Source organism: Mesoplodon mirus (assembly GCF_964341445.2).
Source record: "Mesoplodon mirus genome assembly, chromosome: 4".
Taxonomy (NCBI): domain Eukaryota; kingdom Metazoa; phylum Chordata; class Mammalia; order Artiodactyla; family Ziphiidae; genus Mesoplodon; species Mesoplodon mirus.
In genome coordinates this window covers 29,984,922-30,000,712 of record NC_138979.1, presented here as the reverse complement: position 1 = coordinate 30,000,712, position 15,791 = coordinate 29,984,922, and the positions used below count along the sequence as shown (strand labels likewise).

The 15,791-nt window shown below is 33.9% G+C and overlaps 1 protein-coding gene across 12 annotated transcripts in view; it reads left to right on the top strand.

The window, feature by feature from the left end:
- The window catches only part of ZMYND11 (zinc finger MYND-type containing 11), a 126,849-nt gene that overhangs the window by 35,274 nt on the left and 75,784 nt on the right, over positions 1-15,791 (top strand). For all 12 annotated transcript variants that reach the window (XM_082619804.1, XM_082619813.1, XM_082619810.1 and 9 more), the window contains exon 2: positions 15,507-15,641. In XM_082619804.1, the coding sequence (XP_082475930.1) occupies positions 15,526-15,641 (116 nt within the window). In that variant the 5' untranslated portion in view covers positions 15,507-15,525. The remainder of the gene's footprint in view (positions 1-15,506; positions 15,642-15,791) is intronic.

Genomic DNA, 15,791 nt, shown 5'->3' with positions numbered 1-15,791 from the left:
CTCTAACTTTACTTTCTCCTTAGTGTCCTTTGTTATGTTTTGGTATCAAGGTTACATTGATCTCATATCACAAATTTGTACATGTTTCTTTCCTCAGAAAGAGTTTCTATAAGATTGGTGTTTTTTTCTTTTTGAAATGTTTGGTGGAGTCTAAGGTGAAGCAATCTGGTTCTGGAGTGTTTTTTTTTTTTTTTTTTGGTGGGGGGGAGGGGGTTTAAATTATTATTCATCCTCTTTAATAGTTATGTAGGCTTATTCAGATTTTCTGTTTCTTATGGTCAATTAATCTATGACAAAGGAGGCAAGAATATACAAGGCAGAAAAGACAGTCTCTTCAATAAGTGGTGCTTGGAAAACTGGACAGCTACATGTAAAAGAATGAAATTAGAACATTCTCTAACACCATATACAAAAATAAACTCAAAATGGATTAAAGACCTAAATGTAAGGCCGGATACTATAAAACTCTTAGAGGAAAACATAGGCAAAACACTCTTTGACATAAATTGCCTCAAGATCTTTTTGGATCCACCTCCTAGAGTTATGAAAATAAAAACAACTCTTTTGGTAGTTGTTTAGTGGTTTCACCAGGAGTTTGTCAATTTTGCCCTTTTGAAGGATCAACTTTTCCGTTTAGTGAATCTCTCTTTTGTATATTTTCTTTTTAAAAAAAAAATATTTATTTTTTAATTTATTTGGCGGGATCTTTGTTGTGGCATGCAAACTTTTAGTTGCAGCATGTGGGATCTAGTTCCCTGACCAGGGATCGAACCTGGGCCCCCTGCATTAGGAGCATGGAGTCTTAGCCACTGGACCACCAGGGAAGTCTTGTATGTTTGTTTTCTAGTTCGCTGATTTCTGTTTAGTATGTATGTGTGTGTGTGTGTGTGTGTGTGTAATTTTTTTTCTACATTTTTGGTTTGAGTTTTTATTTTGTAATTTCTTGAGGTAGATGCTTTTAGCCCCTCCTTTTCTTATTAACACATTTAAGGCAATAAACTTAAGTACATCTCAGAACTTTGACAATTAGTGTTTTCATTTTTCTTCCTTTCATTATATTTCCTGATGTTTATTTTGAATTTTTAAAGTTAACTATTTAGAGATATGTTTTTTAACTTTCAGAAACATAGGAATTTTTTTTGTTTTTTGGCTATCTTTTGTTACTGACTTTTTCAGTTCTATTGTGGGCAGAGAGCAGACTGTATAATTTCAATCCTTTGAAATTTGTTGAGACTTGTTATACCCAACACATGATCAATTTTGTAAAAATTCCGTGTGCATTTGAAAAGCATGTGCATTCTGCAGGTATTGGCTGCAGAGGTTTATATTATATATGTCAGGTCAAATTTGTTAAATGTTTTTGTAAATCTTTTATATACCTAGTAATTTTTTCTTTGTTTTATGAGTGGTTGTGAGAGGTACATAAAAATCTCCTGCTATGATTGTGAATTTGCCTATTTTTTTCTTTCAGTTTTGTCAGTTTTTGCTTTATGTGTTATAAGATTATGTTAAATACATAAAATTTAGAACATTTCCTAATAAGCTGGATCTTTTTATTATTATGAAGTAACTCTCTTTTTTCTTAACAATACTTTACATTATTGCACCCTTGCCAACTTTCTTTTTGATATTTTTGCATGGTACTTTTTTTTTTACCCTTTTCTTTACAAACTTTTTGTGTCCTTGTATTTAAGATGTATCTTTTGCAAGCAGCATGTAGCTAGATTTCTGTTTTATTGTAGTTTTTAATTCAGACTCAAAATTGCCATCTTTTATTGAAGCTGCTCTGTTTAGATTTAATGTAATTGCTGATATATTTGGGTTTAAATCTATCATCATAATATATGGCTTTTATATATCTTACTCCTTTTTCTTTTTTCTTTATTGGTGGGGGTGTTGATAAAGCATTTTGTATTATTTTCTTCCCCAACAAAAGCTTGGTAGGTATTCATTATTTTACTGTCCTTTTATTGATTACTCTAGAGGTAGTAACTGTGTTCTCAGTGTATAAAGGTCATCAGTTCCTTTTTACAGTTTGACTTTTTATTTGGGATTCTTTTCCTTCTGTGCGAGGAACATCTTTAGTTTCTGTATTGTTGAACTGCTGGTGATGAAGTATTGGTTTATATAAACTATATCTTATTTACCTTTCTTTTTTGCAGGCATAGAGTTTTTGGTTGGCAGTTACAGCCTTTGAGCACTTTGATGATATTATTTCATTATCTTCTGAATTTTGTTGTTTTGGTTGAGAAGTCAACTTGCAGTTGTATTATTGCTCCTTTGAAGGCATTATGACTTTTCCTCTGGTTGCTTAAAATATTTTTTCTTTTTGTCTTTTTGTTTTCAGCAGTTTTACTGTGATGTGCCAAGGTGTAGTTGTCTTTGCATTAATCTGATTTTGCTTTCTGGTAATGACTCTTGAATCTGTTGCTTGACATCTTTTGTCAGTAATGGAAAATTATCAGCCACAGTCTCTTTGAAAGTTAATTTTGCTCAGTTCTTTTCTCTGTTCTTGGGATTGCAGTGAAATATAAGTTAAGCCTTATTATCATATTCATACGTCTCTTATGCTCTTGTTTTCTCTATGCTTTCTTCTGGATATTTCCTTTTGAAATAGTTCTTAGGTTCACCAATTTTCTGTTCATCTGTATCTAATCTGATGCAAAACCCATCAGTTTAGTGATTTAGGTATTGTAGTTCTTCAGTTCTGTCCTTTCCATTTAGTTTCTTTTTATTGCTTCTTGTTCTCTGCTGGAATTATCTTTTAATTTCTTGAACATATCAAGCATAAAATTATTTTAAAGTCTGTGTCTAATAACTGTATCATCTAGAACTCCTCCTGTAAGTTTGTTCTCTGCTTGTCACATATGGAATTTGGGCAGCAACTGATTGTTTTGGAGGTTCTTGAGTCTACTTAAGACCTAGTCAACCATTTATCATTATTAAAGGCTAGCTTTATTCCTCTTCCCTGTATTATTATTATTTTCCCTCAAGACTTATTGGGGAATGTATTCAATGAGTAAGTGTTTTAGTGTACAGTTTGTGGTAGAATTTGTTAGGGACATAAGGAAGTTTTCAAATATGGCCTTCTTTCAAAAAATTGATAATGTTGGGCAGATAATACTCACATATGAAATAATTATGTAGCAATGAAAGACAACATGGAATTGATTAAAATTATAACTTTTATATATGTAACTTATAATAAATAAGCTATAATAAATAATAACTGAATACAACTTGATAATTGTAACTTTAACTTAATAATAATTAATAATAAAACAAGTTAAATAAAATTATGGGATACTAACAAAAGACCAAACACATCAGAGAAACTAATGCTAGTATAGATAAGAATTTAATATACAATTTAGGAATGTATCACATTCCATTAGAGAAGGAAGAAATCTTTCAATAAATTGTGCTACTACAATTGATGACCTCTGTGAAAACCTATATTTTCATCTTAAGTTGTATTCAAAAAGTAATTCCACAGTTTCTGGTTGGACATGTAAGATGATTAGAAGTTGTCACTCTATCTTAATAGCAAGTAATGAACTGAAGAACTGTAAAATCAACAAATCTACTGAGATCCATGAGAAAAGTGAGGCCACAGGACAAATTGCTGCCACAAAAGTTTGAGAGACAAAAAGGCAGATAGAATCACAACTTACAAAAACCCACCAACAGAAACCTCTGCAGGAACCAGTGCTGGGGTAAGGAAACCTGGATGTAACTGACAAATTGCTGGAGGCTCAGGGCAGACAAGTCTGAGTGAAAAACCCAGTGGGATCCAGTCTTAGGGGCTCCTCACACTTCTGTGGGGTTTTCCTCTAGGAGTTCTGCCAGACTCTCACAGAGACTGTTGGAGAACAATCCTCTCATGATTCCATTGGGGGTAGGGACAAGGAACCAGCTTTAAATATGCCAGAGCATTCTGTTCTTCTTAACAAGGTGTGCCCTCATGAGAAACTATTTTACCAGAGCCTAACCATCTGGTGTTTGGTTAGAGTCTAACTGACCTGGGGAAGTGAAATACTCAACTCCCTCCCATTACTGAAGGCCTTTAACTGAAGTTCCTTCTACCCAATACATTATGTCTGCCTTACAGAAAAATACTAGGCATACTCGAAGGCAGAAAACAGTTTGAAGAGACTGAACAAGCATTGGAACGTGGGTCATTATGGCAGGGATGTTGGAATTATCAGAACAGGAATTTTTTAAAAAGTTGATTAATATGCTGAGAGCTTTAATGGAAAAAGTGGACAATATTTAAGATTACATGTATACTGTAAGAGATGGAAATTCCAAGAAAGATCAAAAAGAAATGCTAGAGTGCAAACACACCATAGCAGAAATGGAGAATGCCTTTGGTGGGATCATTAGTAGATTGGACACAGCTTAGGAAAGAACATCTGAGCTTGAAGATATGACAATAGAAACTTCCAAAACTGAAAAGTAAAAAAGAAAAAGGCTGAAAAAAAGTAAAACAGAACATGAAGGACAGTGAGACAACTACAAAATGGTATCATATGCATAATAGGAATGCCAGAAGGAAAAGAGAGAAAGGAACAGAAACAATATTTGAAGCAGTAATGACTATGAATTTCCCCAAATTAATGTCAGACACCAAACCACATTCAAGAGAGAATGTATACATATAGCTGATTCACTTTGTTGTATAGTAGAAACTAACACAACATTGTAAAGCAATTATACTCCAATAAAGATGTTAAAAAAAAAAAAAAAAAGCTCAGAGAATACCAGGCAGGATAGATGCCCTCCAAAGGCAGGGTAGATGCCCTCCAAACTACACCTAGGTATATCATTTTCAAACTTAAGAAAATTACGGATAAAGAAGCAATCCTGAAGAAGCCAGCAGAAGAGAACCCTTTTACCTGTAGAGAAGCAAATGTAATAATTACATCTGACTTCTTAGAAACCATTCAAGCAAAAAGAGTGGAATGAAATATTTAAGTTGTTTAGGGAAAAAACCCAGCAGCCTAGAATTTTGTGTACTCAGTGAAGTTATCCTTCAATAGTAAAGGGGAAATACTTTCTTAGACAAACATTGATGGAGTTTTTTGCCAGAACAAATGTTAAAGTTTTGCAACTGCCTTACAACAAATGTTAAAGGAAAACGATACAGGTCCGAAACTCAGGTCTACATAAAGAAAAGAAGAGTATGAGGAATGGGTAAATGAGGGTAAAATAAACTTATTTTTCTGATTCTTAATTGATCTAAAAGATCTGTTCAAAATTACAGCAACAGTGTTTTTGATTATGTGTGCTTATGTGCACGTACAGTGATTGTTGAACAATGTGGGAGTTAGGGTCACCAGCCCCCCAACACAATGGAAGATCTGCATATAACTTTACAGTTGGTCCTCCACATCTGCATTTCCACATCTGTGGATTCAACCAAATGCAGATCATGTAGTACTGCAGTAGTATTTATTTATTGGGGGAAAAAAAAAATCCATGTATAAGTGGACCTGCACAGTTCAAACCCATGTTGTTCAAGGGTCAGCTGTACATGCTTTTGTATGTTTATGCATAAGTGAAAGGAATGACAGGAGCAATATTGGGTTTGGAAGAGAGAGATTAGGAATATTTTATATTATGAGGTATTTGTACTACATGTGAATCAGAAAAATAAACATTGGGTTAGTTGTAAATGTATATTGCAACCACTAAAAAAAAAAAGTAATATGCTAAGAAAGAGAATTGTTACATATAAAGTTCTCAGTTAAAATGACAAAAGACAGACTGTGTGGAAGACAAATAGGCACAATGAACAAAGGTAACAAATAGAAAACAGGAACAAATCTGAGAGATACTACTAATCCATCTATATCAATTACCTTAAACGTCAGTAGTGTATACCAATAAAAAGATGAGATTGTCAGAGTGGATCAAAAAACAAGGCCCAACTCTGTGTTGTCTACAAGAAACCCATTTTAAATATGAAGACACACATAGATTAAAAGAAATGGGATACAGAAAGATATACCATACTAACACTAACAAAAAGAAAGTAGGAGTAGCTCTACTAATTTCAGACAGAGCAGACTTCAAAGCAAGGAATGTCATCAGGTATAAAAAGGGCCGTTACATAATAATAAAGGGGTCAGTACTCTTAAGATGTAACAATCCTTAATGTCTCTGTGCCTAACAAAAGAGTCTCAAGATATGTGAGGAAAAACTGATAGAACTGTGGGGAGAAATAGATGAATGCAGTATTATAGTTGGAGACTTTTCACCCCCCTGTCAGAAATGGACAAATCCAGCAGGCAGAAGATCAGTAAGGACATAGTTGAATTCTTCACAACAATATCAGTGAATTGGATGTAATTGATACCTATAAACTGTTTCATTTTATGACATCAGAATACACATTCTTTTCAAGTTCACATGGAACATTCACAAAGATAGACCACATTCTGGTCTATCTTAATTAATTAAAAAAAATGGAAATCATTGCAATGTCTGCTTTTAGCCCACAATGGAATTAAACCAGAAATCAAAAACAGAAAGATAGCTCAAAACCCTAAAATACTTGGAAATTAAACAACACACAGGTCAGAGAAGACATCTCAAGAGAAAATTTTGAACTAAATTAGAATGAAAATACATCTTATCACAATGTGGGATGCAGTGAAAATAGTGCTTTGAGAGAAATGTCTGTAATAGAAAAGAAGAAAGATCTAAAATCCGCAATCTAAGCTTTTACCTTGGAAAGCAAGAAAAAGAAGATGAAATTAATTCAAAGTAAGCAGAAGAAAAGAAATAAGGATTAGAACAGAAATCAATGAAATTTTAGGTAGGAAATCAATAGAAAAAAATCAAAACAAAAGCTAGTTTTTTTGTTTTTTGTTTTTTTTCTGGTACACAGGCCTCTCACTGTTGTGGCCTCTCCCGTTGCGGAGCACAGGCTCCGGACCCGCAGGCTCAGCGGTCATGGCTCACGGGCCCAGCCGCTCTGCAGCATGTGGGATCCTCCCGGACCGGGGCACAAACCCGTGTCCCCTGCATCGGCAGGCGGACTCTCAACCACTGTGCCACCAGGGAAGCCCCCTAAAGCTAGTTTTTTGAAAAGATCAATAAAATCAGAAGTTACTAGATAGGTTAACAAAAAAAAAAAAGAGAAGACACAAATTACTAATATCAGAAATAAAAGAGGTGCAATCACTACTGCTTCTGGATCATGAAAAGATAATAAATAAAGGGATATTATGAATAACTGTGGTGAAAAATTTGATAATTTGATAACCTAGGTAAAATAGACCAATTCCTTGAAAGGCCAGATCTGCTAAAACTCACACAAAAAGAAGTGGACAATCTGAGTAGGCCTATATCTTTTAAAGAGATTGAATCAGTAATTAATAACCTTCAAACACAGAAAGAACCATGCCCATATGTATTCACTGGCGAATTCTACCGAACATTTATGGATGAAATTATACCTATTCTCTGCAATCTCTTCTAGAAGGTAGAAGCAGAGGTAATACTTTCTAACTCATTCTTTGAGGACAGTATTACCCTAATATCCAAATCAGACAAAGACAGTACAAGAAGAAAAAAAACCCCAACAAGACTACCATAGGCCAATCTCTCTCATGAACATAAATGTAAAAATCTTCAACAAACTATTAGCAAATTGAATCCAATATTGTATAAAAAGCGTTATATACCACGACTAAGTGGGGTTTATCCCAGGTGTGAAAGGCTGCTTCAGCATTTGAAAGTCAGCGTAATCTATCACATCAACAGGCTAAAGAAGAAAAATCATGTGATTACTTCAATAGATGCAGAAAAGCATTTGACAAAATTCAACACCCATTCATAATTAAAACTTGTAGCAAACTAGGAATAGAGAGGAATTTCCTCAACTTGATAAAGACTATCTACAAAATCCCTACATTAACACCATACCTAACAGTAAGAAACTCGCAGGTTTCTCACTAAGATCAAGAACAATGTCCCGTCGCCATTCATTGTTAACATTGTTCGGAATTCCTAGCTAATGCAATGAGAGAAGACAAGGAAATAAAAGTATACAGATTTGGAGTGAAGAAATAAAGCCGCCTCTGTTTGCGGATGACATGATTGTGAATAAAATACAAAAGAAGTGACAAAAAACTCTTGGAAATAATAAGCAATTATAGCAAGATTGTAGGATACAAAGTTAATATACAAAAGTCTTATCACTTTCCTATATACCAGCAATGAACAAGTTGAATTTGAAATTAAAAACACATTACCATTTACATTAGAATCCCCCAAATGAAATACTTAGGTATAAATCTAACAAAAATATTATTACAAGATTTATTTGAGGAAAACAAGATTCTGATTAACAAAATCAAAGAACTAAATAAGTGGAAAGATAACTCTTGTGCATGAATAGGAAGACTAATATTGTCAAGGTGTCAGTTCTTCCCAACTTGATGTATAGATTCAGTGCTATCCCAGTCAAAATCTCAGGAAATAATTTTGTGGGTATTGATGAACTGATTCTAAAGTTTGTATGGAGAGGCAAAAGACCCAGATAGCCAGCTCAGTATTGAAGGAGAGGAACAAAATCAGGGCCTGATACTACCCAACTTCAAGACTTGTTATAAAGCTATAGTAATTAAAAGTGTGGTATTGGTGAAGTAACAGCCAAATAGATCAATGGAACAGAATAGAGAGCCCAGAGATAGACCTACATTAATATAGTCAGCTGATTTTTGACAAAGGAGCAAAGGCAATGCAACGAAGCAAAGTCTTTTCATCAAATGCTGCTGGAGCAACTGGACATCCACACACATACAAAAATGAACCTAAGCACAAACCTTATGTCCTTCACCAAAATTAGCTCAAAATCAGTCATAGATCTAAATGTAAAATGCAAAACTATAAAACTCCTAGAAGATAACAGGAGAAAACCTAGATGACCTTGGATATGGTGATGACTTTTTAGATAAAACACCAAGACACGACCCATGAAAGAAATAATTGATAAGGTGGACTTCATTAAAATTAAAAACCTTTGCTCTGTGAAAGACAGTGTCAGGAGAATGAGAAGACAAGCCATAAACTGGTAGAAATATATAAAGAGGTCTTAAAACTCAACATTAAGAAAATGAACAAGCTGATTAAAAAATGAGCAAAAGAATTGAACTGATACCTCTCCAAGATGATATACAGATGGAAGGTAAGCACATGAAAAGATGTTCAACATCATATGTCATTAGAGAATTGGAAATTAAAGCAACATTGATTTACCACTGTATCTATTAAAATGGCTAAAATCCAAAACACTGACAACACCGATCACTGATGAGGATGTGGAGCAGTAGGAACACTTATTCATTGCTGGTGGGAATGTAAAATGGTACAGCCACTTTGGAAGACAGTTTGTCAATTTCTTACAAAACGAAATATACTCTTAGTGTACAATTCAGCAGTCATACTCCTTGGTATTTACCCAAAAGAGCTGAAAACGTACTTACACACAGAAACCTATACAAGGGTGTTTATAGCAGCTTTATTCATAATTGTAAAAATACGGAAGCCACCAAGATGTCCTTCAAGTTGACTGGATAAATAAACTGAGGGGCATCTAGACAGTGGAACATTATTCGACACTAAAAAGAAATGAGCTATCAAGCTATGAAAAGGCATGGAGGAACCTTAAATCCATTTTACTAGGTTAAAGAAGCCAGTTTGAAAAGGCTATATATCCCATATGGTTCCAACTATATGACATTCTGGAAAAGGTAAGACAGCAGAGAAGTAAGATTAATGGTTGCTAGGGATTGTGGGGAGAGGGAAGGATGACTAGATGGAGCACAGAGAAGTTTTAGGACAGAGGAACTATTTTGTGTAGCATTTTAATGTCTTTATGCATATGTGAAAACCTATAGAATGTACACCACCAGCGGTTAACTATGGACTTTGGGTAATAACGGTGTGTCACTGTAGGTTCATTGATTTTAAGACATGTGCCCTCTGGTTTGGGATGTTGATAATCAGGGAGGCTGTGGGAGTGTGGGGATATGGGATGCTTTGTATTTCCTGCTGAATTTTGCTGTAAACCTAAAACTGCTCTAAAAAAATAAAGCTTATTAATGTTAATACCTTAGAAAAGTTATTCCCAGATAACAGTACTTATAAACCTAGTGGCAGGGCAGGAATAAAGATGCAGATGTAGAGAACGGACTTGAGGACCCAGGGAGGAAAGGGGAAGCTGGGACGAAGTGAGAGAGTGGCATGGACAGATATACACTACCAAATGTAAAATAGATAGCCTGTGGGAAGCAGCCGCATAGCACAGGGAGATCAGCTCTGTGCTTTGCGACCACATAGAGGGGTGAGAAAGGGAGGGTGGGAGGGAGGCTCAAGAGGGAGGGGATATAGGGATATATGTGTACATAAAGCTGATTCACTTTGTTGTACAGCAGAAACTAACAGAACATTGTAAAGCAATTATACTCCAATAAAGATATATAAAAAATTATTCCCAGATGGATTAAGAAGTCAATATTTTAAAAAAATTGTATAAAAGAGGAAAATACAATTGAATTTTTTTCAGACATGAGTGTGGAAGGACTTCTGATCATAAAAGGTGACCATAAGGGGAATACATAGCTAGATTTCAACATTATAATTTCATTTGATGTTTACTAAAAGACAGACAAAAGTATTTTGTGAATAACTTTAACATGTAAATGGGAAAATAGCATGAATAGACTATCAATAAAAAGTAACTTCAAATTGCTAGTAGAGTTTGGGAAAATTTTAACCTGAACTAAGTCACAAAGAAATGCACATTATACAATGAGATTAATTTTTAAATTTTATGCAATATTTGATGTAAATACTTTAAAATATTTATATATTTATGTTAGATGACATAAAAATAAAACAAAAACTTGCACCCCTCCACCAGAAGTAAAAATCAGAACATATTTGATGCTGTGTATTCTCCCAGTGTGTTCCTCCTCAATGCAGCCTCTTTTTCCTGCCCCCCTCAACTATTCTCTTGTTGTCCTATCATGTTTATCATTTCCTTGCAATAAAAAGTTTCCCTATATATGTATGTGTCACCAAAAATTCCTTGTTTAATTTTACTTATTTATAAGTTTTTCCTGATTTGCTTTCTCTTTTATCTTCTTTTCCCCCATTTGTAGCATTTGTATGATAGGAAACAAGGTACTTACATAGATGGAAGGGATTGAATTAAATTGGATTTGTAGGGATAGAGAGTACCAGTATTGCCTGGAGGCTTGCCAAAGTTACTTGCACCATCTTACACCCATCAGAATAACTAGTGTCAAAAAACTACAAAATTATAACTGCTGATGAGAATGTGGAGAAATTGGAACCCTTGTGCACTATTGGTGGGTATATGAAATGATGCAGCTGCTATGGAAAACAGTATGGTAGTTCCTCAAAAAATTAAAAATAGAATTGCCATATGATGCAGCAATTCCACTTCTGGGTATTTGCCCAAGAGAATTGAAATATTTGTATACGCATGTTCATAGCAGCATTATTCACGATAGCTAAAACGTGTCCATCCACAGATGAATGGATAAGGAAAATGTGGTATATACATGCAATGGAATATTATTCATTCTTAAAAAGGAAGAAAATTCTGCAGTACGCTACAGTATGGGTGGATCTCACGGACACTATGCTCAGTGAAAAAAGCCAGTCACAGATGGACAAATCCTGTGTGATTCCTCTTCTTTGAGGTACTTAGAGTCATCACAGTCATAAAAACAGAAAGTAGAATCATGGGTGCCAGGGGCTGGGGTGGGTAATGGGCAGTTAGTGTTTAATGGGTATAGGATTTCAGTTTACAAGATTAAATGAGTTGTGGGGATGGATGGTGGTGATGGCTGCACAGCAATGTGGATGTATTGATACCACTGAACTGTACAGTTAAGAATGGTTAAGATGGTACATTTCGTGTGTATTTTACCACAATAAACGAAATTGGTAAGTTTACTGGGAAGTTTTTTTTGTTTTTTAAACTATAGAACTCTTGAGAATCACTGCGAGTCTGTCATATTCCTCAGATGTGCTGGAGCTAAAAAAAAAAAGAAAAGAAAAGATTGAGGACTATATTGTATATCTCTACAAGTTTTCTGATCTTTCTTTTTGATGTCTTAATCTTTGATATAACATAAATGGACTTTATTGTTTATATAACTGGAAAAGTTTAATTTTATAAGTCCATATCAAAAGTTTATCATGTTCATAACTGCTGTGCACCTTGGAAGACAGATGAAAAATAAGACATGTCTTTTCCTTACTTGAATTAATAAATTCTTTTTAGGAATTTTAAATTATTTATACAAGGCAATACATTTGTAAGAGATGAATAAACAAATTACAATTAGAATACACCAGAGAATTGCGTTTGATTCTTGCGAAAGCGTTGGTCAGGAACATTTGCATTGTAGTAAGTCCTAGAAAGAGCAGGGAATTTTTAGTAATTAGTAAAGGGGCAGGGAGAACATTCTAGACAGAGAGAACTGCTTAAACAAAGGGATAGAGTTATGAAGTTTGGGGACACATTTAGAAATTTTGAGTAGTTCAGTTTAGTAGAAATATAATATACATTCAGGTACAATAGACTAAAGTTTGGTTTGGCCAAAATAAATTAAAGGCCTTATATGATAAACTGTAGGTGCCTAGAATATAAGAAACTAATTTTCTAAGGTTTTCTTTTTATTGACAAACACCTAAGTTACTATCCTTATATCTAGCCACATTATTAATCATATTTACTAGCTAATGGAAAGATTTTTGTTTACCTTATTATTATATTCCCAGAGCACAGAATGCGTAACATGTAACAAGCATGCCTGAAATGAATGATTTTAGATTTCATAAGAAAGGAGAATTTCAGTGATTGTACTTTAAAGAGATCTTGTCCTAATTAGTCAGGTTGTTTTTGGTACTTTTATAACATGCCTCCAAGCTTCACTGTATTCACCTGACTTGCGTTTGCATCTTTGCAGTGTTCTCCTTGGGTTCCTGTAACTATGAGCATGTTCTTTATGGTGTACCTTCATTACCAGGCATATCTACGTGTGTGACTCGGTGTAGGTAGACGTCAAAAATCTTTGGCTTTAACTTTACATCTGTTTTCCTGAAGTGTAGCATTGCTTAATTCTTTAATCTTGAGTTTAATCATTTCTAGGAATTAAGTGACATCACTTTTAGAATTTCTGCTACTCGTCTACTATATTCTTCTGGTTGTTATGTAAATAGTTATATTTGCTATTTATTTTAGTATTTGTAAATGTTAGCTTTGCCATTATATATCTTTTGTATTTCTGAATAAACTATTCTTAACTTTATCTATATGTATTTTGAAAACATAAGTTGAGTTATATATATGTCAACTGTACCTGTTTGTATTCTAGTGTTTGTTCCAAGGATTGTAATACGCATCCTCGATTTAACAGTTCCTCTTGAATTAGTATAATAAATACCATTTCACATAAAACGTAAGAATTTGCAATGATATAATTACTTACTACCCCTTCCCCTCCTTTGTGCTGTTGGGTTGTCATCTATATTTTACTTCTACATATGTTATAAACCTAATGATACCTAACAATTATTTGTGTTTGCTTTAAACAGCCAATTATCTTTTCAAGAAATTAAGAAATTTTATATTTTCCCACATATTTACCATCTTGTAGTGTTACTTTTTGTCTGAATTCTCACAGCATATATTTTGTACCATTTATGTCATATATGACATTACAGTTAGTAGTTCCATGTATATGTCAAATTGCCTTTGCCAGTTTTATGTTATTTTCTGTCAAGGACTAGAGTTTATACATTTTAAAATACTTCATTGTGTTTAGCTATTGCCTTACACAAAATAGGCAACATTTTTTTTAAGTGTGTAAGAATGACTGAAATTTTGTTCTTTTATCTGAATATTTGTATAATCTGACAAGTTGTATTTTTACAGTTCACCATTAGATGTCACTTTCTAACATTTTATATTCTTACCAATAAATTCCATAGCATATTGCTTATCAGATTTGGAAAGTTGACACTCCTATACAAGTGCACTTAAACTGAGAAGTTTCTGTACACTTTAAAGTGGTTACTTTCTAGAACAGACATTCATAAATAATAATTATAATTTTAAAAATCTCTTAATTTTATATTGAAGTCTATACTGAACCAACAAATTTTCCTTAAATTTTCTTTAAAACTTGAATGCTGCTGTTGTTTTTGATTCTTAATTGATTTTGTAATTCTGAAAAGCACTTTCTTATTTCAGGAGCCTAACTGATCCTAGACTCACCAGAAGAGAGTCTCTAGTTAAGCTTTAATGACAACTGCTGCTTTTATTTGGGTTTTGTGGAGAAAGAGGGAGAACTGACTTAGCTGTGAAAAGAAATGTAGAGGTGGAGAAAAAGATTCATGAGGCTCTCCTGGCCAGTCATGGAATACAATGAAGTGCTAAGAATGAATTTTCCTTTCTTATTCTCTCCTCTTAAAAGATAGGAAAGGTCAGGTCAAGGAGATTTCAGCCATCCCCAAAACTTTGATGTTTACCTATGCCTAAGGGCCTCAACATCATAACCTGTATGATTTAGGGGTCAGGTGTCTCGGTGCCTAACAGATTCCTCTGTGCCCAGTGGAGAGTCCAGGCATGTGGCCTCTTCTTACACTACCATCTCTCATCAGACATTTAGGCTGCAACTCCCGTTTTTTCCCCCAGTCTTGCCAGAACACGGCTGGTGGCCATTTTCCTCAGTCTATTCAGAATATTGAAATTTGAATAAATTAGCAGTGTTGTTTCCTAATAACATAATGAATGACCAACACCTCATCCAAGCATCTGAACATTTCTAATTATGTGGGTCCATCCATGTCATCCTCTGGTATACCAACCCCCAGCCTTTCACACCTCAGCCAGAAACAACTATTCTATATTTTCTGTTTATGGTTTTATTTTTTTTAAAAAGGAATGTTGTTTTCATTATCAGTATGTCTATATTGAATTAAAATATTTAAACCATGAGTATAATAATAAACTAAAGTACTTCTAATTTGGACATTTAATTTCCATTTTGCATTGATCTGTCAAATTACACACAATGTAATATCAAAAATGAAATTTTATATAGTAACACTTTTGCTTTATAATAAATTTTAAATGTATATTTCTTTGACATTGGTATAAGATGGCCACTCATTCTTCTTAATATGGCCACTCATTCTTCTTAAGATGGCCACTCATTCTCATTCTTAAAGTTAAAAGGAAGACCTTTTTTTTTACTGTTGGTCTTGTAGTGTCATTCTTTGTGAAGTAATGAAGTGAAAAGTTTTATGGAGTAATTGGTGATGTGGATGGTAGAAAATAAAATAAAAAGTTGGCCATACTATATATTGAGGTACTGAGAGTGTTACTTATATTGATGATAATCCATTTTGTAATCTGTGCTTTTCCCTTATGTTTTTGTATATTGCTACAGCTGAAGGAGTAAACAGGTCATGGCACGCTTAACAAAAAGACGGCAGGCGGACACAAAAGCTATCCAGCATCTTTGGGCAGCCATTGAGATTATACGGAATCAGAAGCAAATTGCCAACATTGACCGTATTACAAAGTAAGTAATTTTAAACAAAAAAAGTCTATGTAAAATTTTATATAAGACTTTGGGAGAAAAGGTCCAAAGATTATTTATTTATTTATTATGCTAATTAACATATATTACAAAGTACTAGATACTTTGCCTTACAGGAGTATAAAGTTGTTA